This window comes from Salvelinus namaycush, unplaced genomic scaffold (assembly GCF_016432855.1).
Source record: "Salvelinus namaycush isolate Seneca unplaced genomic scaffold, SaNama_1.0 Scaffold28, whole genome shotgun sequence".
Lineage (NCBI taxonomy): Eukaryota > Metazoa > Chordata > Actinopteri > Salmoniformes > Salmonidae > Salvelinus > Salvelinus namaycush.
The window spans coordinates 107565-135036 of NW_024059674.1; the positions used below are offsets into that span (position 1 = coordinate 107565).

Here is a 27472-nt window from a genome sequence, read left to right on the forward strand (position 1 = left end):
TGCACAAAGTAGATGTCCTAACTGACTTGCCAAAACTATAGTTTGTTAACAAGAAATTTGTGGAGTGGTTAAAAAACTAGTTTTAATGACTCCAACCTAAGTGTATGTAAACTTCCGACTTCAGCTGTAAGCATTCAGACCCTGTACTCAGTACTTTGTTGAAGCACCTTTGGCAGCGATTACAGCCTCGAGTCTTCTTGGGTATGACACGCCTGTATTTACAGAGTTTCTGCCATTCTTCTCTGCAGATCCTCTCAAGCTCTGTCAGGTTGGAATGGGAGCGTTGCTGCACAGCTATTTGAAGTTCTCTCCAGAGATGATCAATCGTGTTCAATTCCGAGCTCTGGCTGGGCCACTCAAGGACATTCAGAGATGTGTCCCGAAGTCACTCCTGCGTTGTCTTGGCTGTGTGCTTATGGTCGTTGTCCTGTTGGAAGGTGAACCTTTGCCCCGGTCTGAGCGCTCTGGAGTAAGTTTTCATCAAGGATCTCTCTGTTCTTCTTTCCCTCAATCCTGACTAGACTTTCAGTCCCTGCCGCTGAAAAACATCCCCACTGCATGATGCTGCCACCACCATGCTTCACCGTAGGTATGGTGCCCGGTTTCCTCCAGATGTGATGCTTGGCATTCAGGCCAAATAATTCAATCTTGGTTTCATCAGACCAGAGAATATGGTTTCTCATGGTCTGAGTCCTTTAGGTGCCTTTGGGCAAACTCCAAGCGGGCTGTCGTGTGCCTTTTACTGAGGAGTGGCTTCCGTCTGGCCACTCTACCATAAAGGCCTGATTGGTGGAGTGCTGCAAAGATGGTTGTCCATCTGGAAGGTTTGCCCATCTCCACAGAGGAACTCTGGAGCTCTGTCAGAGTGACCATCTGGTTCTTGGTCATCTCCTTGAGGCCCTTCAAGGCCCTTCAACACCGATTGCTCAGTTTGGCCCGGGCGGCCAGCACAAGGAAGAGTCTTGGTGGTTCCAAACTTCTTCCATTTAAGAATCATGGAGGCCACTGTGTTCTTGGGGTCCTTCAATGCTCCAGAAATGTTTTGGTACCCTTCCCCAGATCTGTGCCTCAACACAATCCTGTCTCGGAGCTCTACGGACAATTTGTTCGACCTCATGGCTTGGTTTTTGCTCTGACATGCACTGTCAACTGTGGGACCTTTTATACAGACAGGTGTGTGCCTTTACAAATCATGTCCAGTCGATTGAATTTACCCCAGGTGGACTCCAATCAAGTTGTAAATACATCTCAAGGATGATCAAAGGGTCTGAATACTTATTTAAATAAGATATTTCTGTTTTGTTTTTTTTGCCAACAAAAAAATTGCCAGCGTGTCTAAAAACCTGTTTCAGCTCTGTCGTTGTGGGGTATAGTGTTGTTGTGTTGTTATTGTGTGGAGATTGATGAGGATTTTTTTATTTAATCCATTTTAGAAAAAGGTTGTAACGTAACAGAATGTGTAAAAAGTCAAGGGGTCTGAATACTTTCTGAATGCACTGTGCTTCCTGGAAGAACGCTGGTGTACGTTTACAAGAAGCACTCGTTTATTTAGATGTTTATACTCAACAAAGACGGCTAAATATAGTGAAAATATGTTATCTGTAGTGTTGTGTAGAAAAATAAAGAGCCAAGTAAATAATGACTTTGATTGGTCCTTTCATTTGCGATACACAGTAAGCAAATGTCATTGACAGAGTTGCCTCAGGTGTGTTAAAGATACACCTTAGTTACCTGGTATGGAGGAGAGGATAATAGAGATGGCACAGCAGGGTTGGGGGCAATTTCAATACCCTATGAAAGTGACGTGTCATTTTAACTTCTGGGTTCTGGTTTTGTAGGCTAATGGGCTCCAAATTGTCATCTTCAAATTCATTTAAGATATAAAGTACCAGGCAAAAGTTTGGACACACCTACTCATTCAAGGGTTTTTCATTATTTTGTACTATTTACTACATTGTAGAACAATAGTGAAGACATCAACACTATGAAATAGCACATGATATCATGTAGTAACCAAAAGTGTTTAACAAATCAATATTTCAACAAAAATATAATTGAGATTCTTCAAAGTAGCCACCCTTTGCCTTGATGACAGCTTGCACACTCTTGGTATTCTCTCAACCAGCTGCATGAGTAATGCTTTTTTCCCAACAGTCTTGAAGGAGTTCCCACATATGCTGAGCACTTGTTGGCTGCTTTTCCTTCACTCTGTGGTCCAACTCATCCCTAACCATCTCAATTGGGTTGAGGTCAGGTGATTGTGGAGGCCAGGTCATCTGATGCAGCACTCCATCACTCTCCTTCTTGATCAAATAGCCTTTACACAGGCTGGAGGAGTGTTTTGGGTCATTGTCCTGTTGAAAAACAAATGAGAGCCAGTTTCATCATAGCGCTTGATGGTTTTTGCGACTGCATTTGAAGAAACTTTTCAAAGTTATTTACATTTTACGGATTGACTGATCTTCGTGTCTTAAAGTAATGATTGACTGTTGTTTCTCTTTGCTATTTTGAGCTGTTCTTGCCATAATATGGACTTGGTCTTTTACCAAATAGGGCTATCTTCTGTATACCACCCCTACCTTGTCACAACACAACTGATGGGCTCAAACACATTAAGAAGGAAAGAAATTCCACAAATTTACTTTGAACAAGGAACACCTGTTACTTGAAATGCATTCCAGGTGACTACCTAATGAAGCTGGTTGAGAGAATGCCAAGAGTGTTGTCGTGGTAATTTCCTGTATTACTAAATGAAATGCATTCCAGGTGACCAGTGGTGGAAAAAGTACCCAATTGTCATACTTGAGTAAAAGTAACAATACCTTAATAGAAAATGACTCAAGTGAAAGTCAACCAGTAAAATACTACTTGAATAAAAGTCTAAAAGTATTTGATTTTAAATATACTTAAGTATCAAAAGTAGAAGTATAAATAATTTAAACTTCTTGGTATTAAGCAAACCAGATGGGACAATTTTCTTTTTTTTTTGTTTTATTCACAGAGGGCACGCTCCAACACTCAGACATAATTTACAAACGGAACGTGTGTTTAGTGAGTCAGCCAGATCAGAGGCAGTATGGATGACCAGGCATGTTCTCTTGATAAGTGTGTGAATTAGACCATTTCCCTGTCCTGCTAAGCATTCAAAATGTAACGAGTACTTTAGGGTGTCAGGGAAAATGTATAGGTAGTACTTTAAAGTATTTTTACTTAAGTACTTTACACCACTGCTTTACACCACACCACTGCACTGTGAAGCTGGTTGAGAGAATGCCAAGAGTGTGCAAAGCTGTCATCAAGGCAAAGGATGGCTACTTTGAAAAATAAAAAATACATTTTGATTTATTTAACACTTTTTTGATTACTACATGATTCCATATGTGTTATTTCATAGTTTTGATGTCTTCACAAATTCTACAATGTAGAAAATAGAAAGAAACTCTTGAATGAGTAGATGTGTCCAAACTTTTGACTGGTACTGCATAGTAAAATGTATGTGTTTTCATATGAATGTACTTACCATATCGGTTTTCAACTTATTTGATTCCCAAGAAGGAGCACGAAGCCGAAAAGTTACGTTTCATTAGAACTACACACATAAACTACAACTCCCAACAGCTGTATATATCTATCTTTCGAGAGTTTGCAGCAGGGGAGAACAAGCTGCCTTCTCTCATTTAGGATATCAAGGGTACTGAGGGAATGTTTTCAGAAAGTTGGATTCCCCCATTATAATCAATGGGAGTATGGCAAACTTCATGGTCAATATCATTATTTTTTCAGTACACAATGTGACCAATACTTGCTTCTATTTCACCAGAAGTATTTTTTATTTTACCTTTAACAAGGCAAGTCAGTTAAGAACAAATTCTTATTTTCAATGACGGCCTAGGAACAATGGGTTAACGGCCTTGTTCAGGGGCATAACAACAGATTTTTACCTTGTCAGCTCAGGGATTAGATCTTGCAACCTTTTGGTTACTAGTCCAACGCTCTAACCACTAGGCTACCTGCTGCCCCCAAACAACGTATGTCCTTGAACCGATTATTTTAAAATCACACACATTAGAAGTTATAAGGATAATTTGCAGCCTGCAGTGACCCAGTCGGCCTTCAACTTGAGATACTCAATGGAAGGGAGCAGCACTGAGGCTGCAACTTCACTTCCTGGAGTAGCTCAAACTGCATGTGATGTTTTACTTCCTGGAGTAGCTCAAACTGCATGTGATGTTTTACTTCCTGGAGTAGCTCAAACTGCATGTGATGTTTCACTTCCTGGAGTAGCTCAAACTGCATGTGATGTTTTAATTCCTGGAGTAGCTCAAACTGCATGTGATGTTTTCCTTCCTGGAGTAGCTCAAACTGCATCTGATGTTTCACTTCCTGGAGTAGCTCAAACTGCATGTGATGTATCAATTCCTGGAGTAGCTCAAACTGCATGTGATGTTTCACTTCCTGGAGTAGCTCAAACTGCATGTGATGTTTTACTTCCTGGAGTAGCTCAAGCTGCATGTGATGTTTTACTTCCTGGAGTAGCTCAAGCTGCATGTGATGTTTCACTTGCTGGAGTAGCTCAAACTGCATGTGATGTTTCACTTCCTGGAGTAGCTCAAACTGCATGTGATGTTTGTAATGTTTCACTTCCTGGAGTAGCTCAAGCTGCATGTGATGTTTTACTTCCTGGAGTAGCTCAAACTGCATGTGATGTTTTACTTGCTGGAGTAGCTCAAACTGCATGTGATGTTTCACTTGCTGGAGTAGCTCAAACTGCATGTGATGTTTCACTTCCTGGAGTAGCTCAAACTGCATGTGATGTTTCACTTCCTGGAGTAGCTCAAACTGCATGTGATGTTTCACTTCCTGGAGTAGCTCAAACTGCATGCCATGTTTCCAAAACCTCCATGTAGCAAGATGGCGACATGCTGAAATGACACTTCCTGATCTTCAAATGCTCCACTGAGACTTCACATAGGAAACAATGGGGTGCTGCCACTGAGACTTCACATAGGAAACAATGGGGTGACGCCACTGAGACTTCACATAGGAAACAATGGGGTGCTGCCACTGAGACTTCACATAGGAAACAATGGGGTGACGCCACTGAGACTTCACATAGGAAACAATGGGGTGACGCCACTGAGACTTCACATAGGAAACAATGGGGTGACGCCACTGAGACTTCACATAGGAAACAATGGGGTGACGCCACTGAGACTTCACATAGGAAACAATGGGGTGACGCCACTGAGACTTCACATAGGAAACAATGGGGTGACGCCACAGACTTCACATAGGAAACAATGGGGTGACGCCACTGAGACTTCACATAGGAAACAATGGGGTGACGCCACTGAGACTTCACATAGGAAACAATGGGGTGCTGCCACTGAGACTTCACATAGGAAACAATGGGGTGACGCCACAGACTTCACATAGGAAACAATGGGGTGACGCCACTGAGACTTCACATAGGAAACAATGGGGTGACGCCACTGAGACTTCACATAGGAAACAATGGGGTGACGCCACTGAGACTTAACATAGGAAACAATGGGGTGACGCCACAGACTTCACATAGGAAACAATGGGGTGACGCCACTGAGACTTCACATAGGAAACAATGGGGTGACGCCACTGAGACTTCACATAGGAAACAATGGGGTGACGCCACTGATGGCTTCGTCCTTATTATATACAGTCTGGTTTGCAGGTCTACAAAAAACTACTGGCTGGAAAGGTTCAGTGAGAAAACCCAGCATGATCTTGTTACCACGCTCCAGCATGGTAACAAGGCTGCAGGAGTTGTAGTTCAAATGTTTTAACTTTAGGAGATGGGTGTTCGTTTCTGAGCGTCAAATATTTTTGATAAAAGGCTACGGTTATGAGCAAATGTATATATCTTAAATGACTGCGTTTTCATGAATTTGATCATATAATCTTGAAGCCCATTCAAGAGATTATGGGACACGACCCAGAAGTAACGTGGAAGTGGCCATCACCAGAGGAAAAGGAAGAAGGGAGTGTCCAACTCGGCGGAAAATCTTTCTCCCTCCAGCAGGTGGCGTTGTTCCGCCCACCAAGCAAGGAGTTTTGTATGGAGGTCAAAGAGAGTGTCGGATTTGTTCAACAACAAAAAATGATTTGCTACCTGAGGTTTATTTGATCTAATAGACGTTTCGTAAAGCTTAAGTTGTTACGAGTGTACTTATATAAGTAGGACACGTGACATCCCCGCATCTTTAAGAAAAAAACACTTTAAATCCGCGTTGTCTCATGATGGCTATGCATATTCATGAATGGGGCATAGCATCTCTCCCCATTGTATAACGGCGGTTGACGTCAACAACCCTCATTGAATATTCAAAACTGGATTACAATAATGAGATGAGACGTATCCACCAATCCAAAGAAAGGATAGACCGAAGCTTGACAGCCCGCCGTGCCGATTTTGTGGACAACGACTCCCAAATGAGAGACATGTCCTGTCAGTATATCCATAATCTTTGCCGTCGCTTTCATAGCGATTTCAATCCAGAAAGTAAATTCCAATGGTCAAATTTTCATGGAAGTAAATTCTAAGGCCCACCCACCAAAACAGGCTTCAGAAAATGTGTTTCATGGTCCAGGAAGCGGAACCGAAAAATTAAGACCATTAATTGATTAATTGTATTAAGAGGAAGAATTTGTGATCTACAACTTGTAAAAGTTGTTACTACTCGTTGCTTTTCTCCAATAGCGATGCGTGAGAAGGGTTGGTTACCCCTCGTCAGAAGTATATTACTAGGATTTACAATACATTTACATTTTAGTCATTTAGCAGACGCTCTTATCCAGAGCCATGTAGCCACTGGACCTCTCCTCTTCCACTCTGTGTATTACCCATTTAGTTGATGCCTCAGGAGCTCTGCATATGAAATATCAATAACAGTCAACTCAGTATTATTAAAATAACATTATTTGGATTAAGAAATTAAAGTATACATTTTGTAAAACACCACTGCAATGTGCTCCTGAACTGGTGGTGGCGGTATAGCAGAGTCCACAGTAGAAGATAATCCTAACCGGAAGTTTGACCGGAAGCAGAAAGACACTGATGTAGCTAGCCAGCAGTCTGGATTAGCTGTCCACGTAATTTTGTTGAAAATTCGTCAAATATCACAATGATACGGTTGAAAAATATGCTGTGACGTTGCCAAACTCGAACTGTAAACACGGAGCAGGCAATATTTCCAACTACTATTTTTATAGTTTTGTAATCTTGTTTAGCAAAGCAGTTAGCTAGCTTCCTGGCTGCCGTTAGCCTAGCTAACTAACCTTTGTCAAATTGTAATGGCAAGTGCTACTAGTAGCGAGGCTATTTAATTCGCTAGTTAACTAGCTAACGTGACCTCGTGGTGAACATTTAATTTCAGAGGAAGGACGTGGACGATTTCAGAAATTCATTTTCCGCTACAGCATTTAGCTAGCTGCTTCAACCATTCCTGAAGGATTCAAGATGGATGAGGTGAGAACCATGACTTTGGTTGCTAGCAAACGAAACGTTCTCTAGCTAGCTAGCTAGTTGCGTCCCGTTTCTCCACCCTTTTCCCAAAGTGTACACTCCCAGATTTAAAACAAGCATCGGATTGGTGTTAGCACAATATTAGTGGTTGGATGGAGATAGCTAGCGTTAGCTATCAGTAGCGGGGATTGATCTTGTGTAAACCAAGTACACTTCGGCAGAATAGTAATTAGCCTTTAGCATTCTCCACTCTTCTCCCGACATATCTTTGGCTTACACACGAACACGACCAATCCCCGCTGTGCTGAACGATTAGTTATTTTTGAGGTCTGTTAGATTCAGAAAAATAAAAACTTTTCGTTTTCGATTATTGGGGTTGAATGCACAGGATACAACTATGAATAAAAGTCCCATGATGGTAGTGAATGCCAATTACAGCGTTTCACCTATTAACCATTAATTTACTCTAATAAAATATTTCAGTTAATATATATTACATTTGTTTTATTTTATGACTTTCATTTCATGCCAAGTCATCAGTATTAATTTAAAGTAAATAAGGCATACTTTAATGACTGCTGAATAGGGAAAGGGGATACCTAGTCAGTTGTACAACTGAATGCCTTAACTGAAATGTGTCTTCTACATTTAACCCAAACCATCTGAATCAGAGAGGTACCGGGGGGCTGCCTTAATCAACATCCACCATGTCAGGGGCAGAAAGACAGATTTTTTTCCCCTTGTCAGCTCAGGGATTCCATTCAGCAACCTTTCGGTTACTGGCCCAAAGCTCTAACAACAAGGCTACCTGCCTCCCCATGCAACTATCAATCACTTAGATCATGTATTTTCAGGTAGCGATACCTCTCAAATCATGCTGTAGCAGGCATAAAAGAAACACAGACCAGACAAATAGATGCACAATAGATTATGGTCATTGTAGTTAGTTTAGCGCATAAAACGTAATTATGTGGAATATTCGCTTGTTGGAAACTTCAACTCCCTACTACATCTCACAGTTCAGGCCGGATCTGGTGTAACTCTAGAGAAACTGCAATGTGCCCATTGAGCTCACAGAAAGAAATTAAACGTTGGTCAATTAGTTGTTTAAAAAATGAAGCATAACAGACATTTTGGTGAATTGCTCAGTACTAGTGGAATGCCTTGTTATTGCTGTTGGTTGGTCTACAGATCTCTCCCTGACCTAGCTAGGTTACTAAACTCAACTCCATGGTGAAGGAAGTTTCTGATGAACTCCACCAACGGAGTTGAGCAGAGACCGGGCTTTGTGGAATTCAGCTCCGATGCCCTGAACCAGATCTAACCGGTCTCTGTGTTGGTAGGAGTATAGAGATGTCTAAAGATGGCAGCGTTGTATCTGTCTCATTAAGGCGTCTCTGAGCGCACGGGCAGCACCATTGAGGCCATCTCCATTTTGAAGTAGTCCAATTTACTACTACTTGTATGAGTTGGTAAACAAACTGAAAGGGTGCGTACTGTGTGTTATTTAAACAGTTATAAAGCCATGGTTGGCCTGCTGTTATGGTATGTTTGCTCATGAGTATAATTCATTGGCAGGTCCCTCCTGCCTACCTGGATGGAATTATGTGATCCTTCTTTAAACCACAGGAAGTCCCACCCAGTTGACTACTTTCAAATTGTAAAATCAATCAAATGTATTTTATAAAGCCCTTTTTACGTCAGCCGATGATGTCACGAAGTGCTGTACAGAAACCCAGCCTAAAACCCCAAACAGCAAGCAATGCAGATGTAGAAGCACGGTGGCTAGGAACAACTCCCTAGAACAGCAGGAACCACGGAAGAAACGTGGAGAGAAGTCCTCGGGCCAGGTAGTCCTGAGGCATGGTCCTAGGGCTCAGGTCCTCCGAGAGAAGAAATTCAGAGAGAATTAGAGGGAGCGTGCTTAAATTCACACAGGACACCGGATAAGACAGGAGAATTACACCAGACTGACCCTAGCACGTAGACTATTACAGCATAAATACTGTAGGCTGAGACAGGAGGTGTCGGGAGACACTGTGGCCCTGTTCGACGATACCCCCCGGACAGGGCCAACCAGGCAGGATATAACCCCGCCCACTTTGCCAAAGCACAGCCCCCACACCACTAGAGGGATATCTTCAAACCACCAATTTACTACCCTGAGACAAGGCAGAGTATAGCCCACAAAGATCTCCCCCACGGAAACAAACCCGAGGGGGCGCCAACCCGGACAGGAAGATCACGTCAGTGACTCAACCCACTCAAGTGACGCACCACTCCTAGGGATAACATGGAAGAGCACCAGTGACTCAGCCCCCGTAATAGGGTTAGAGGCAGAGAATCCCAGTGAAGAGAGGGGAACTGGCCAGGCAGAGACGGCAAAGGCGGTTCGTGGCTCCAGTGCCTTTCCGTTCAACTTCACACCCCTGGGCCAGACTACACTCAATCATAGGACCTACTGAAGAGATGAGTCTTCAGTAAAGACTTAAAGGTTGAGACCGAGTCTGCGTCTCTCACATGGGTAGGCAGACCATTCCATAAAAATGGAGCTCTATAGGAGAAAGCCCTGCCTCCAGCTGTTCTAGGGACAATAAGAAATATAAATTCTAGGGACAATAATGAGGCTTGTGACCGTAGCGTACGTGTACGTATGTACGGCAGGACCAAGTCAGAAAGATAGGTAGGAGCAAGCCGATGTAATGCTTTGTAGGTTAACAGTAAAACCTTGTAATCAGCCCTTGCCTTACCAGGAAGCCAGTGTAGAGAGGCTAGCACTAGAGTATTATGATCAAACTTTTGGGTTCTAGTCAATATTCTTGCAGCCGTGTTTAGCACTAACTGAAGTTCATTTCGTGCTTTATCCGGGTAGCCAGAAAGTAGAGCATTGCAGTAGTCTAATCTAGAAGTGACAAAAGCATGGATACATTTTCCTGCATCATTTTTGGACAGAACGTTTCTGATTTTTGCAGTGTTACGTAGATGGAAAAAAGCTGTCCTTGAAACAGTCTTGATATGTTCGTCAAAAGAGAGATCAGGGTCCAGAGTAACGCCGAGGTCCTTCAGTTTTATTTGAGACGACTGTACAACCATCAAGATTAATTGTCAGATCCAACAGAAAATTTCTTTGTTTCTTGGGACAGAGAACTAGCATCTCTGTTTTGTTCACGTTTAAAAGTAAACCATTTGCAATGGTTTACTTTTAAACGTGAACAAAACAGAGATGCTAGTTCTCTGTCCCAAGAAACAAAGAAATCGACTTATGTCTGAAACACAGGCTTCCAGGGAGAGCAATTTTGGTTCTTCACCATGTTTCATCAAAATGTACAGCTGTGTGTCGTCTGCATAGCAGTGAAAGTTAACATTATGTTTCCGAATGACATCACCAAGAGGTAAAATATATAGTGAAAACAATAGTGGTCCTAAAACCGAACCTTGAGGAACACCAAAATTTACAGTTGATTTGTCAGAGGACAAACCATCCACAGAGACAAACTATCTTTCCGACAGATAAGCTCTAAACCAGGCCAGAATTTTTCCGTGGAGACCAATTTGTGCATGTTGGGTGCGTTGTCTGTGGTAATGCAGACCAGGTCTTTCTTGTTGATCCCCCCCCCCCCCACTCTTCCAGCATATTCTCAAAAAACTCTGATTTTGTGAGCCGAGTGATCTTCTGGGAAGAACTGTGTTTCCAGGCAGTTTGATTCCAGTTGCCAGTCTGGGGTGAGGTAATGGATAGGGAAGCCGATGTAGGGTTGACCACCCCGCTTTCACTGGTCCAGGGGTCAGTAGTTGCAGAAAACCATGTGCCTTGTTGCATGTTCTGCAGACCATCTTAGATTACGTTTCCCTCGGCACTCTTGTAAAACCCAAAATACGACCACACTTCAGATTTGGTCCTCGTAGAAGGCTGAAAAATATCCCAAGCGCCGTCACTGCCTTCCGACCATGTTTTCACACAAAACAAAACAAGGCTTGTACTTGTAAACCCACAGCAGGCTAATGTGTGTGAATAGGGTCAAGGGTCACCGTAGAATCCCTTTCAGACAGGCTTGTACTTGTAAACCCACAGCAGGCTAATGTGTGTGAATAGGGTCAAGGGTCACCGTAGAATATCTTTGACAGGCTTGTAAACCCACAGCAGGCTAATGTGTGTGAATAGGGTCAAGGGTCACCGTAGAATATCTTTCAGACAGGCTTGTAAACCCACAGCAGGCTAATGTGTGTGAATAGGGTCAAGGGTCACCGTAGAATATCTTTCAGACAGGCTTGTAAACCCACAGCAGGCTAATGTGTGTGAATAGGGTCAAGGGTCACCGTAGAATATCTTTCAGACAGGCTTGTAAACCCACAGCAGGCTAATGTGTGTGAATAGGGTCAAGGGTCACCGTAGAATCCCTTTCAGAAAGGCTTGTAAACCCACAGCAGGCTAATGTGTGTGAATAGGGTCAAGGGTCACCGTAGAATCCCTTTCAGAAAGGCTTGTAAACCCACAGCAGGCTAATGTGTCAGAAGAAGGTGGTTCTTAAATGATGATGTCGTTTTTTAACTGACAAGTGGCACTGACTGTTTGTTTTACTATAAAGTTTATTTATTTTACCTTTATTCATACAGGTTTTTTCTCATTGAGATAACATCTCTTTTCCAAGAGAGACCTGGTCCAAAGTGTTGCGATTTTTTAAAATGTGCTTTAAATACAATTTGATTTGATTCTGTATTCCAGGACTTTGGTGGGCCATCGCCATCCTGCTCCACTGAACCCCAACCAACACCGTCACTAGGTCCTGACGGTAACCACGGTGACCGGGACTACACACCACAGGGGCAGGGTTACCCTGGAGGCCTTGACGGCTTCAGTGAAATACCTAGATTTAACATCGTAGTCAAAGAGGAGGAGGAGGAAGAAGATTTAGAGGAGTGGAGTTTTAATTATACAGGTAAGTAGCCAACTGAAAATGTTCACTAGAAAATGGTTCTCTCAAAAGGGCAGTTCAATTTGATGAGTCTTTAAAGATGGAATCCTCGTTAGAGGAAACAGATCCACTGTTTGCCTTGATGAGTCTTTAAAGATGGAATCCTCGTTAGAGGAAACAGATCCACTGTTTGCCTCGATGAGTCTTTAAAGATGGAATCCTCATTAGGGGAAACAGATCCACTGTTTGCCTTGATGAGTCTTTAAAGATGGAATCCTCGTTAGAGGAAACAGATCCACTGTTTGCCTTGATGAGTCTTTAAAGATGGAATCCTCATTAGGGGAAACAGATCCACTGTTTGCCTTGATGAGTCTTTAAAGATGGAATCCTCGTTAGAGGAAACAGATCCACTGTTTGCCACAGACTCTTTGTTATTTTTTATGTTTTGTAGATGAAACAGATGTGAGCAGCGGGGTATTTTTTGTTGTTGCCGTATCTGCTGTTCTGTCACCCATGTAATGATGTCTGAGGAGGAAGAACATTGTTGTAATGATGTCTGAGGAGGGAAAGAACAGTGTTGTAATGATGTCTGAGGGGGGAAAGAACAGTGTTGTAATGATGTCTGAGGGGGAAAGAACAGTGTTGTAATGATGTCTGAGGGGGAAAGAACAGTGTTGTAATGATGTCTGAGGGGGAAAGAACAGTGTTGTAATGATGTCTGAGGGGGAAAGAACAGTGTTGTAATGATGTCTGAGGGGGAAAGAACAGTGTTGTAATGATGTCTGAGGGGGAAAGAACAGTGTTGTAATGATGTCTGAGGGGGAAAGAACAGTGTTGTAATGATGTCTGAGGGGGAAAGAACAGTGTTGTAATGATGTCTGAGGGGGGAAAGAACAGTGTTGTAATGATGTCTGAGGGGGGAAAGAACAGTGTTGTAATGATGTCTGAGGGGGAAAGAACAGTGTTGTAATGATGTCTGAGGGGGGAAAGAACAGTGTTGTAATGATGTCTGAGGGGGGAAAGAACAGTGTTGTAATGATGTCTGAGGGGGAAAGAACAGTGTTGTAATGATGTCTGAGGGGGAAAGAACAGTGTTGTAATGATGTCTGAGGGGAAAGAACAGTGTTGTAATGATGTCTGAGGGGAAAGAACAGTGTTGTAATGATGTCTGAGGGGGAAAGAACAGTGTTGTAATGATGTCTGAGGGGGGAAAGAACAGTGTTGTAATGATGTCTGAGGGGGAAAGAACAGTGTTGTAATGATGTCTGAGGGGGGAAAGAACAGTGTTGTAATGATGTCTGAGGGGGAAAGAACAGTGTTGTATTGATGTCTGAGGGGGAAAGAACAGTGTTGTAATGATGTCTGAGGGGGAAAGAACAGTGTTGTAATGATGTCTGAGGGGGAAAGAACAGTGTTGTAATGATGTCTGAGGGGAAAGAACAGTGTTGTAATGATGTCTGAGGGGGGAAAGAACAGTGTTGTAATGATGTCTGAGGGGGAAAGAACAGTGTTGTAATGATGTCTGAGGGGGGAAAGAACAGTGTTGTAATGATGTCTGAGGGGGGAAAGAACAGTGTTGTAATGATGTCTGAGGGGGAAAGAACAGTGTTGTAATGATGTCTGAGGGGGGAAAGAACAGTGTTGTAATGATGTCTGAGGAGGGAAAGAACAGTGTTGTAATGATGTCTGAGGGGGGAAAGAACAGTGTTGTAATGATGTCTGAGGGGAAAGAACAGTGTTGTAATGATGTCTGAGGGGGAAAGGACAGTGTTGTAATGATGTCTGAGGGGGAAAGAACAGTGTTGTAATGATGTCTGAGGGGGAAAGAACAGTGTTGTAATGATGTCTGAGGGGGAAGAACAGTGTTGGTCGTTTACAGTAACGTCTTTCTTGTAATATTAAAGGAACGTGTTAGTTTCACCATTAAGGATTCCAGCTTTATTGTCCCATGTGGCAATTAATTAGCCTGGTCCCGGACCTGCTTTCCTTGTTGCCGGGGCGATTTTAAATCAACGTGATGACAACTTTCATCGACATGCATTCATCTCCTACCCACAGCCTCCTACCCACAGCCTCCTACCCACAACCCTCCTACCCACAACCCTCCTACCCACAACCCTCCTACCCACATCACCCTACCCACATCACCTTACCCACACCACCCTACCCACACCACCCTACCCACATCACCCTACCCACATCACCCTACCCACATCACCCTACCCACATCACCCTACCCACATCACCCTACCCACATCACCCTACCCACATCACCCTACCCACACCCCCCTACCCACAGCCTCCTACCTACAGATGGACAATACTTTCAATCCCACTGACGATACTTTAGTGCCCCTCGAGGAGATGATTTATTTGGTTAATACATGAACATAGAACGTTACAGTAGATTATGATACCCTAGTTCCTGTATAGTGCACTACCCTTGACCAGGGTCCAGGTCAAAAGTAGTGCACTATATAGGAAATCTGGGACGCACCATAACTTGTTTTATCCTTACTGTTGTAACAGGAGAGAGTCCTAACCCCAGCTCTAGTGATGAGGCATCAGGAGTAGCTGAACAACACCAGGAGAGTCACACCGCTAAGAAGACTTTTTACCGCTGCCCGGAGTGTGGGAAAGAGTTTCCTCACCCATCAAAACTACAGACACATCTGAGAACACACACAGGAGAGAAACCATATCCTTGCTCTGTGTGCGGGAAGCGATTCAGTGATACAGGGACCCTCAAAACACATGAGAGGTTGCACACAGGAGAGAAACCGTACACCTGCCCGGAAAAGGACTGTTGGAAGAGGTTTGTCAGCCAAGGAGAGTTAAAACTACACCATCGGACACACACCGGAGAGAAACCTTGCCACTGCTCTGTGTGTGGGAAGAGTTTCTCACGTATGTGGCACTTGAAGGTCCACATGATGACGCACGCCGGAGAGAAGCAGAGACTCAGCATGAAGAAACCTTTCCCATGCTCTGAGTGTGAGAGGGGCTGCAACTCTGCAGCAGAGCTCAAGATGCACCAGAGGATGCACACTGGTGAGAGACCTTACCAGTGTTCCACCTGCAAAAAGACCTTTGTTTTCCCAAGCTCTTTAACAAGACATGAGCAATCCCATATTAGCGAAGCGAATAGTACCGCCAAGCCGTACAGCTGCTCAGAATGTGGGAAGGAATTCACTCAGCCATGGACCTTAAAGATACACATGCGCCAGCACACCGGAGAGAAACCGTACCACTGCTCTCAGTGCGAGAAGAGGTTCTCATCTTCGTCACTCCTTAAAAGACACCAGAGGGTTCACACCGGAGAGAAACCATTCCAGTGCTCCGACTGCGGGAAGAGTTTCTCCTCGTCAACGAATAGAACTAGTCACCGTCGTCGTATCCATGAAGGTATACAGAGTAGGTCACAGCAGCAGGAGGTGACCTCTGTGGATGGTACCAATAAGGTAGGTTTCTATGGTGCATCCAGTGCAATTTTGCATTTATTTTCTTTCTTAAAAAGGTTTTTCTAGAAGTCCGTGTTGCTGGATTACAGATTTCCTGCTTATTTTCTTCTGATTCCAGGAATCTTCCAACCTGTATTTCTGGAAAACCTGGGAATTTTTAAGAAAGTTACTGGAATTTTGCACCCTCAAACCAGTCATTAACCTGTCTGGCACCAGTGTGTTGGTAGCGTCCCACCTCGACAACAGCAAGTGAAATTGCAGGGCGCCAAATTCAAAACAACAGAAATCCCATAATTAAAATTCCACAAACATACAAGTATTATACACCATTTTAAAGATAAGATAAAATTCGTATAAATCCAACCACAAAGTCCGATTTCAAAAAGTGCTTTACGGCAAAAGCACACCATACGATTATGTTAGGTCAGCGCCTAGTCACAGAAAACCATACAGCCATTTTCCAGCCAAGGGGAGGGCTCACAAAAGTCAGAAATAGCGATTAAATTAATCACTAACCTTTGATGATCTTCATCAGATGGTACTCACAGGACTTCATGTTACACAATAAATGTGTGTTTTGTTCGATAAAGTTAATCTTTATGTCAAAAACCTCAGTTGAAATTTGCGCGTTATGTACAGTATTCATTGTCTCAAACAAACATCCGGTGAAATTTCAGAGCCACATCAAATTACAGAAATACTCATCATAAACATTGATGAAAAATACAAGTTTTATACATAGGATTAAAGATAAACGTCTTGTTAATCCAGCCGCTGTGTCTGATTTCAAAAAGGCTTTACGGCAAAAGCACACCATGCGATTATGTTAGGTCAGCGCCTAGCCACAGAAAACCATACAGCCATTTTACAACCAAGGAGAGGTGTCACACAAGTCAGAAATAGCGTTAAAATTAATCACTTACCTTTGATGATCTTCATCTGGTGGCACTCCCAGGTCTCCATGTTAGACAATAAATGTTTGTAAATCTCAGTTTTGTTGGTGCGTTTAGATCAGTAATCAAAAGGCACAATGCGCGGGCACTAAGTCCAGACGAAAAGTTTTTAAAAAGTACAATAAAAGTTTGTAGAAACATGTCAAACGATGTTTAAAATCAATCCTCAGGTTGTTTTGTCGTAAATAATCAATAATATTTCAACCGGACAAAAGCTTCGTCAATAGAAAAAGAGAAACAAGAAATGCGCACTCCCGATCATGTGCTTGCCTCATGTCTGGAAATTTCCATTGTCCACTCGTTGAAAGTGCTGTATCTCCCTCATTTTTCAGAGTAAAAGCCTGAAACAATGCCTAAAGACTGGCCAGATGAATTGAGTCCTAAGTCTTTGTATGGTGGATAGGCTTTCAATGGAAAAACAGCCTTTCAAAATAATAGTACTTCCTGGTTGGATTTTCCTCGGGTTTTCGCCTGCCATATCAGTTCTGTTATACAGTTTTAGAAACTTTAGAGTGTTTTCTATCCAAATATACTAATTATATGCATATCCTAGCTTCTGGGCTTCTGGGCCTGAGTAACAGGCAGTTTAATTTGGGCACGCTTTTCATCCGGAGGTGAAAATACTGCCCCATACCCAAGAGAGGTTAAGGCCCTTACAACAATATAACTAAGATTAATGCTGCTGTTGAATATTATATTGAATGAGTTGTCTGATTATTAATCCTAGGCTTGTGTTGACCAAAACAACCAGGTTGAACCCACAGCTGTAGAGGAGTCTGGTCTCAGTCTAGTACTGGATGTCAAAGTCAAAGAAGAGGAGGAAGATCCTGCTTTTGGTGAGTTCAAAGGTTAATTTATGAAGGTATGGGTTAGCCTACACATTCAAGTTTACTTTATTTATTTCCAATTACCCAAATGAAGAAACATCTATATTATTGGCAGAATCTCAAATTTTCACATATTTAAGGTGTTTACTTATCCATACCACCTCTTTACCACAGCAGAGAGACCTGACCATTCCTCTGACAGTGAGGAGAGTCCCTCTACATTAGCAGAACCTGACCAACACCAGGAGAGCAACAAAGCTCTGGGCCCTCACATCTGTTCAACGTGTGGAAAAGAACTATCCAGCTCCTATAAACTAATGCTACACCAGAGAACACACACAGGAGAGAAGCCTTACGAGTGTATGGTGTGTGGGAAGGGCTTCTCCCAAGCCGCAAACCTCTAGACGCACCAGAAAGTGCACAGTGGAGAGAAACCGTACCCCTGCTCTGACTGCGGGAGCAGGTTTACTCACATGGGAGACTTGAAGAGACACCAGTTGTTGCACACTGGAGAGAAACCGTACCAGTGCTCCGGGTGTGGAATGAGGTTCTCGCTCTCTGAGAACCTACTGAGACACCAGCGTAACTCTTCAGGGATATGTGGTGCTGTGAGCCTTAATCAGGCTACTGGGAGTGGGATTCTACTTCCACAAGATGCTACTGTCTTCCAGAATATACTGGTCAAGGTCGGTGGAAATTATTATCCTATCAACCAAACATTTGTCCAAGGGTGCAGTTGTCCTCTCAATAAAGCTAAACTTTTGTCCTTCATATAGGGCCAATCTTTCACCTTTAATTCTATAGGCCCATATCCCAGACACAGATTAAGACTGGCCCTGGACTAAGCATTAGTCTAGTAGTTAGAGCGTTGGGCCAGTAACCAAAAGTTTGCTGGATCGAATCCCCGAGCGGACAAGGTAAAAATCTGTCGTTCTATACCTGAACAAGGGAGTTAACCCACTGTTCCCCGGTAGGCTGTCGTTGTAAGAATTTGTAAGAATTAAGAAGTAAGAATTTGTTCTTAACTGACTTGCCTAGTTAACCTTTCTAGGACACACGTTCCAAAACCCCTCGACAACATTCCGCTGAAAAGGCAGCGCGGGAAATTCAAAAATATTTTTATGAATATGTAACTTTCACACATTAACTTCTTATGGCTGCAAGGGGCAGCATTGAGTAGCCAGTTAAATAGTGCCCATTTCAAACGGCCTCGTACTCAATTCTTGCTCGTACAATATGCATATTATTATTACTATTGGATAGAAAACACTCTCTAGTTTCTAAAACCGTTTGAATTATTTCTCTGAGTGAAACAGAACTCATTCTGCAGCACTTTTCCTGACCAGGAAGTGGAATGTCAGAAATCTATGCTCTGTTCAACTTCTTGCCTATACATGGGCATAAGACGTAAGAGGCTACGTACACTTCATACACCTTCCCCTGGTTGGTCAAGAGGTTGTGAGAGAAAAAAAATTGTGTTTATCTTGGTCTAAGGTGGAATAAAAGCTCTTTCTTTGACGTGACCGTCCACTTCCTGTTTCTGGAGCACGCAAAGAGGACATGGACTTGCCTTCTTTTTAGCTGTCGTTATGAACGACTAACTTCTCCGTCTTAGATTTTATTTGATACATGTGACCATATCATCGTAAAGTATGTTTTTTCAATATAGTTTAATCAGATTATTGAAATTTTTTCGGGAGTTTTGCCGTGTTCCGTTCTCTGACTTTGTTGACGTTGGAGAAATATGTAGCACTTGGCAAGTGCCCATGCTAAATGAAGAGGGAAATTTGCCGTTCCAGATTCAAACAACGACTGTTCTGTACAAAGGACACCTTGTCCAACATTCTGACGGAAGATCAGCAAAAGTAAGACCCATTTTATGATGTTATTTCATATATCTGCCGTAGTCGCCGGCGCCCAAGTGTTTCTGGCTATTGTGCTAAGCTAATATAACGCTACATTTTGTTTTCGCTGTAAAACACTTGATAAATCGGAAATATTGTCTGGAATCACAAGATGCCTGTCTTTCAATTGCTGTACACTATGTATTTTTCAGAAATGTTTTATGATGAGTAATTAGGTATTTGACGTTGGTGTCTGTAAATATTATGGCTGCTTTCGGTGCAATTTCTGATTGTAGCTGAAATGTAAACTATGATTTATACCTGAAATATGCAAATTTTTCGAACAAAACATATGCTATACAATAAATATGTTATCAGACTGTCATCTGATGAAGTTGTTTCTTGGTTAGTGGCTATTTATATCTTTATTTGGTCGAATTTGTGATAGCTAGTGATGGAGTAAGAAACTGTTGGAGTAAAAAAAAGTGGTGTCTTTTGCTAACGTGGTTAGCTAATAGATTTACATATTTTGTCTTCCCTGTAAAACATTTTAAAAATCGGACATGTTGGCTTGATTCACAAGATGTGTACCTTTCATATGCTGTATTGGACTTGTTAATGTGTGAAAGTTAAATATTTTTAAAAAATATCTTTTGAATTTCGCGCCCTGCACTTTGAGCTGGCTGTTGTCATAAGTGTACCGACGTCGGGCTGCCGCCATAAGAAGTTAACAAGTCCAATACAGCAAATGAAAGATAAACATCTTGTTAACCTACCCATCGTGTCCCATTTTTAAAAAAAAAATGCTTTACAGCGAAAACACAACATATGATTATGTTAGATCACCGCCAAGTCCAAAAAACACAGCCATTTCCCAGCCAAAGATAGGAGTCACAAAAAGCAGAAATAGAGATAAAATAAATCACTAACCTTTGATGATCTTCATCAGATGACACTCATAGGACTTCATGTTACACAATACATATATGTTTTGTTCGATAAAGTTCATATTTATATCAAAAAATCTCAGTTTACATTGGTGCCATGTTCAAAAATGCCTCCAAAAGAGCCACGTCAAATAACATAAATGCTCATCATAAACTTATATGTAAAACATGTATCTTTCATCAAATTAAAGATACACTTGTTCTTAATGCAACCGCTGTGTCAGATTTTTTTATTTTTATTACGGAAAAAGCAAACCATGCAATAATCTGAGATGGCGCTCAGATAGAAACAAAATTTCTCCGCCATGTTGGTTGGAGTCAACAGAAATACGAAATTACATCATAAATATTCCCTTACCTTTGATCTTCATCAGAATGCACTCCCAGGAATCCTAGTTCCACAACAAATTGTTGTTTTTGTTCGATAATGTCCATGTTAGCACGTTTAGTACACATATCCAAACGCTCGCGCCAGGTCCAGGCGAAGTCCGGACGAAACCTTCAAAAAGTTATATTATATATTATATTATTATTGTTATTATTAATATTATTGTATTATATTATACAATGTAACAGTATAACTTTAAACCGTCCCCTCGCCCCGACCCGGGCGCGAACCATGGACCCTCTGCACACATCAACAACTGACACCCACGAAGCGTCGTTACCCATCGCTCCACAAAAGCCACGGTCGAATAAACTTGTCAAACTAAGTATAGAATCAATCTTTAGGATGTTGTTATCATAAATATTCAATAACGTTCCAACCGGAGAATTTCTTTGTGTCTATAGAAGTAATGGAACGCAAGTCGATATCATGTGGAATGCGCGTGACCAGGACCTGGCTCTCTGCCAGACCACTAACTCAAACAGCTCCCATCCGGCTCAACATCACAGTAGAAGCTTCATTCAACGTTCTACAGACTGTTGACATCTAGTGGAAGCTGTAGGAAGTGCAAACAGATCCATATCCCACTGGGATTTCAATAGGTGAATATTAGCATCTGGGACAGAGTAGGAGGCAGTTCACTCTGGGCACGCTATTCATCCAAAGTGAAAATGCTGCCCCCTATCCCTAAAAAGTTAAATAAAGGTAAAATAAAACATTTACAAAAATTGTCCATTGGGAGATTCTCCATTGTACATGCATTTTAGTCATGACTGTGGTGCAGCAGGGCCAAGCCTAGATACCAGCTGAGCGCGGTTCCCTTAACGAGGGTGTGGCAGCCCTCTAATGGACTCCCTATAGACTTCAAGGTCTGCAGCTCTCACTATGGGGAAAGAGCGTTCTGAAGAGCACGTCACTTGAGGTTTGGCTAGTCCTGTCCTGCAGCTTGTGGCTAGTCCTGTCCTGCAGCTTGTGGCTAGTCCTGTCCTGCAGCTTGTGGCTAGTCCTGTCCTGCAGCTTGTGGCTAGTCCTGTCCTGCAGCTTGTGGCTAGTCCTGTCCTGCAGCTTGTGGCTAGTCCTGTCCTGCAGCTTGTGGCTAGTCCTGTCCTGCAGCTTGTGGCTAGTCCTGTTGACTTGATCATTTTAAAGTGTGACCCTGTAGAGCTCTGGAAGAGCCAAGATTTAATTAGCCTTTTTCTTAATAAAAGCCAGTCTGTTTGCACCATGCTGTCTCCTGTGAGTCGTCACCATTGAGTCGTCACCTTTGAGTATGCCCGACTCCCTAGACAGTGAGAAAACCCTTGCCTAAAATTAACACCCGCCATCTGCCAAATGCGGGTAGATTTTTCACCACGTTGACGGGTGGTCAGCGCTCCACAGTGCCAGCATTTCACTAAGATTTGTGAATAAAAATAGTCAAGTATGATCACATTTATAGTCAGGTATGATCACATTTATAGTCAGGTATGATCACATTTATAGTCAGGTATGATCACATTTATAGTCAGGTATGATCACATTTATAGTCGGGTATGATCACATTTATAGTCAGGTATGATCACATGTTTAGTCAGGTATGATCACATTTATAGCAAAGGAAATGCTGCAGTAGCTGTTTTCAAACTATTCCTGCCAAATTTGTTTCTTAACTGGAAAATAAATTGCACAAAGTCCAAGAACTGCAACTCCTAAAGCCCCTCCCAGCTCGTGCTGCATCGCTGCCTTGCTGGGGGCTGTGCGCACCTGAAGAGCTGAGTAAAATATTCATTTTTAGAAGCGCTGCGCACAGGTATAAAAGTTGGTCTAATTTACTTGAAAAGAAAAGTCTACTGAAGTGTCACTTTGTCCTTGTGTTTCTTGGCTATTTACATGGTTTTGTTGACAAAGCTAGGTTGGTTTTTCAATGTTTTGAGTTTCAACTGCTAGGGAAGAGAAGGTAGCACTTCTACTCGTCAGACTCGATCTCACAAGCACAAACATGACTCGAGTCCCGTTACCACGGTAACCACAAGCCCTTAAAAGGGGACTCAAAGTGGTTGAATTCAGTAATACATGTTGTTTTTGAAACATTACGAAGCACATCTGTTTATTTTGTGTTTTTGTTGGTGTCATTTTAAGCAGAAAATAAATATTTTAGCTGGTAATTTTTTTTTTGTGGCTGGTGGACCAAAAATGTAATTTTAAGGCAATTTGAACTGTTTTAATTGTTTTTCTAAATAAACGTTTATTTTCTCACCAGGCTGGGCACAAACCAACAGAGTCCCTGCCTTCTGACCAGAGCCAAAGTGAAGCCTCCACTCAAACTGCTGGAATGACTGTTAATGTTAAAGAGGAGGACCGAACACTTGGACTGAAGATTAAAACTGAAGAACTGGAGGATGAAGAAGAAGAGGCGGAGGAAGAGGAGGAGGAGGAGGAAGTTGTTGGGCTGATTAATTCTGATGGAGAAGAAATGGACTGGGATCCTTCTCTTCTTGGTAAATTGAGATGAGTTTGAATTCATTTAACTTTCCCAAAATGCCCAGGTTTTTCAGAAATCCTGGTTGGAAGATTCCTGGAATCAGGAGGGAATAAACAGGAAATCCGGAATACTCCAGCCAGGATTTCAGGAAAACCTGGGAATTTTTTCTTGACTTGTCTGCTGCTTTGTTTAACCCATTCAAAAAATGTTCACACAGGATATAATCCCAGTCAGAGTTCTGACATTGAAGAGAGTCCCTCTACATCAGGAGTACCTGAACATCACCAGGAGAACCATACCGCTAAGAGCTCTCACTGCTGTTCAGTGTGTGGAAAAGACTGCCAAAAATTATCGGCGCTACAAAAACACATGAGAATTCACACAGGAGAGAAGCCTTACCCCTGTACTTTGTGTGGAAACCAATTCCGTGAGAAGGGACACCTGAAAGCACATCTGAAAACACACACTGGAGAGAAACCTTACCACTGCCCGACCTGTGGGATGAAGTTCGCCCATTTGGGAGCCATGAAAATACACCTGCTGACACACACTGGAGAGAAACCTTACCCCTGCTCTGTATGCAGGAAGAATTTTGCAAGACCAGCAGACCTTAAAGTACACCACAGAGATCACACAGGTGAGAAACCTTACAGCTGCGTTGAATGTGGCCAGAGCTTCACCAGTTCCCACAACCTATGGAAACATCAGAAGACCCATCTACCACCTGGACTACCACCACCTGTTGAGTTTGACAACCACAACCAAACACCTGAGATGAATACTAAAAACGAAGGACTAGATGAGGAGGAGGAGGAATTCGGTGTTCTGATCAATTCTGATGGAGAAGAAGTTGGATTGGACTTGGATCCTCCTTGTCTCAATCCTCTGAGTTCTGAGGAAGAGGAGAGTCCGTCAACATCAGGAGAAACTGAACAATACCAGGTGAACCACAATACAGCTCTGAGGTACAGCTGCTCTGTGTGTGGGAAGCAGTTCAACCACAAAGGACATCTGCGAAGACACGAGAGTGTACATTCAGTTGAAAAACCTTATGGTTGCTCAGACTGCGACAAGATGTTCGGTTCAACCACAGCTCTGAATAGACACAAGAAGTTACACAGAGAAGAGAAACCTCACACTTGCACAGTGTGTGGGAAAGGTTTCGCTCAACTGTCACGTTTGAAGGAACACTACCCGACGCACTCGGGAGAGAAACCACACTGCTGCTCTGAGTGTGGGAAGCGCTTCACTATTGCGTCGCACCTCAAAACGCACAGCAAAGTCCACTTGGGGGAGAGTCCTTATACCTGTAACATATGTAGGAGAGATTGCCAGAAGTTGTCCGCATTCAAGTTGCACATGAGGTTCCACACAGGAGAGAAGCCCTTCAGTTGCTCTGTGTGCCAGAAGCAGTTCACTCAGAAAAGACATCTGCAAGACCACCAGAAAGTACACACTGGAGAGAAACCGTACCCCTGCCCCCACTGTGACAAGCGGTTCAGCTTCTCCTCAGCCTTGAAAAGACACCAGCAGTTACACACAGGAGAAAAACCCCACTGTTGCTTTGTGTGTGGGAATTGTTTCTCTCAAGCAGGGCGCCTGAAAGAACACCTACGGACGCACTCGGGAGAGAGACCTTTCTCCTGCTCTGTCTGCGAGAAAACCTTCAGAAACCCTTCTGAACTCACTATACACAACAGATCTCATACAGGAGAGAGACCGTACAGCTGTGCTGAATGTGGTAAGACCTTCACCAGTTCTATGAAGCTGGGACGACACAAGAAGATCCATCAGAACACAAACACTGAAGAGAATCTGACTAAAGATGTGAAGAGAATTCCATGAGTATTGATGATGATGAAGAAGTGGAGGCTGCCTCCGCAGTTAGTGGATGCTAGTAGGGTGAAGAAGAGGAGGAGGAGGAGCCTCTACAGTTAGTGGATGCTAGTAGGGTGAAGAAGAGGAGGAGGAGGAGCCTCTACAGTTAGTGGATGCTAGTAGGGTGAAGAGGAGGAGGAGCCTCTACAGTTAGTGGATGCTAGTAGGGTGAAGAGGAGGAGGAGCCTCTACAGTTAGTGGATGCTAGTAGGGTGAAGCGGAGGAGGAGCCTCTACAGTTAGTGGATGCTAGTAGGGTGAAGAGGAGGAGGAGCCTCTACAGTTAGTGGATGCTAGTAGGGTGAAGAGGAGGAGGAGCCTCTACAGTTAGTGGATGCTAGTAGGGTGAAGAGGAGGAGGAGCCTCTACAGTTAGTGGATGCTAGTAGGGTGAAGAGGAGGAGGAGCCTCTACAGTTAGTGGATGCTAGTAGGGTGAAGAAGAGGAGGAGCCTCTACAGTTAGTGGATGCTAGTAGGGTGAAGAGGAGGAGCCTCTACAGTTAGTGGATGCTAGTAGGGTGAAGAGGAGGAGGAGCCTCTACAGTTAGTGGATGCTAGTAGGGTGAAGAGGAGGAGCCTCTACAGTTAGTGGATGCTAGTAGGGTGAAGAATAGGAGGAGGAGGAGCCTCTACAGTTAGTGGATGCTAGTAGGGTGAAGAGGAGGAGCCTCTACAGTTAGTGGATGCTAGTAGGGTGAAGAGGAGGAGGAGCCTCTACAGTTAGTGGATGCTAGTAGGGTGAAGAGGAGGAGCCTCTACAGTTAGTGGATGCTAGTAGGGTGAAGAGGAGGAGGAGCCTCTACATTTAGTGGATGCTAGTAGGGTGAAGAGGAGGAGGAGCCTCTACAGTTAGTGGATGCTAGTAGGGTGAAGAGGAGGAGCCTCTACAGTTAGTGGATGCTAGTAGGGTGAAGAAGAGGAGGAGCCTCTACAGTTAGTGGATGCTAGTAGGGTGAAGAGGAGGAGCCTCTACAGTTAGTGGATGCTAGTAGGGTGAAGAGGAGGAGGAGCCTCTACAGTTAGTGGATGCTAGTAGGGTGAAGAGGAGGAGCCTCTACAGTTAGTGGATGCTAGTAGGGTGAAGAGGAGGAGGAGCCTCTACAGTTAGTGGATGCTAGTAGGGTGAAGAGGAGGAGGAGCCTCTACAGTTAGTGGATGCTAGTAGGGTGAAGAGGAGGAGGAGGAGGAGCCTCTACAGTTAGTGGATGCTAGTAGGGTGAAGAGGAGGAGGAGGAGGAGCCTCTACAGTTAGTGGATGCTAGTAGGGTGGATAATCGTGATGATTGAGAGTGCCGCCTGATGACCGTTGGTCTCCTAACGAGGTGCCGGTTTAGACTGGGAACGATGAACAATGATGACTTCATAATGTACAAAATATATCTGCACACTGATGCATGTTTCCAAGAATTGTATTTTATTTTAAGTGAGCAATGTTTTTGTGAAAGGTTAATGGTTTCAAGATTTAAGCCAATTTGTATCAAATACATTTAAACTATAAAAAAAAGCATGAAAAGGTAAAGACAGCAGACTGAACAGTATAAAGCGGATAAACAACATACTAATACACAATCAGTCAATCCAACGTAAGAAATGACATGAGCAAACTAGCTGGTGGTATCTATAAACATTTTAATAAAGTGATCCATGTTCTTTCTATTTTATTAAGGTTAATTCATGTGATAATATGCTAATTATGCAACAGTCCAAATAGTAGGTTTGTAGTCCATAGAATAGCTCTTCTTCCCTGTTCTTAACACTTACAAAACTTGTCTTTTAATATCAATGTTCATCATCTTAGTAAACGATGTTATTTTAGAAAGTCGAGATTGTTCAGAGTAGGATATTGCTGAAAGAAGTGTGTGTGTGTGTGTGTGGACAATCATTTCAGAATGAGGTGTTTGTGGAATATTGATATGGATTGTATGTCATAATCATGTTACGTGATGTCATAATCATGTTACGTGAACAATGGAAATAAAAGTAAAGATAGTGAATGTGCTAGTCCTTTCATTGTCCAGAGTCAGCACGTGTTGTCGATGACATTTACACTATTGCAACACCTCTCAACATATGTGGTTTCTGGGTTTAGTGGAGAGGATCTAGCCTGGTTACAACCATCCCAGAAGTCTCGTGAGCTTGCATTCTGATTCGCTACAGAGGTAATCAGTCTGGTAATGCCATGTGCAGGTGGCGTCGTCATGCTTCCGGGGTCCTGTCCTCACCTAACCTTTTTTTTGAATGGGCTTTGACAATTCTATCATCAAATTTGTGAAAGATTATAAACTTGGTGGTATATTGGC

At 42.9% G+C, this 27472-nt stretch overlaps 2 protein-coding genes across 3 annotated transcripts; both read left to right on the forward strand.

Annotated features, from left to right (window-relative positions):
• Positions 1–7103: 7103 nt before the first annotated feature.
• Positions 7104–18088, forward strand: LOC120039545 (zinc finger protein 664-like). Of its 2 annotated transcripts, none has more exons than XM_038984955.1 (5): positions 7104–7504; positions 12225–12438; positions 14944–15875; positions 17556–17664; positions 17830–18088. In XM_038984955.1, exons 1-5 carry the CDS (start codon positions 7496–7498, stop codon positions 18057–18059), a joined length of 1494 nt encoding a protein of 497 aa, XP_038840883.1. In that variant the 5' UTR covers positions 7104–7495; the 3' UTR covers positions 18060–18088. The 2 variants fall into 2 exon arrangements, with proteins under 2 accessions (XP_038840883.1, XP_038840884.1); XM_038984956.1 differs by having other exon boundaries at positions 17580–17664.
• On the forward strand, positions 18015–27157 carry LOC120039544 (oocyte zinc finger protein XlCOF6-like). Its single transcript, XM_038984953.1, has 3 exons — positions 18015–18341; positions 23074–23311; positions 23513–27157. The coding sequence occupies exons 1-3, from the start codon at positions 18129–18131 to the stop codon at positions 25138–25140; spliced, it is 2079 nt and encodes a 692-aa protein (XP_038840881.1). The 5' UTR covers positions 18015–18128; the 3' UTR covers positions 25141–27157.
• The last annotated feature ends 315 nt before the right edge of the window (positions 27158–27472 follow it).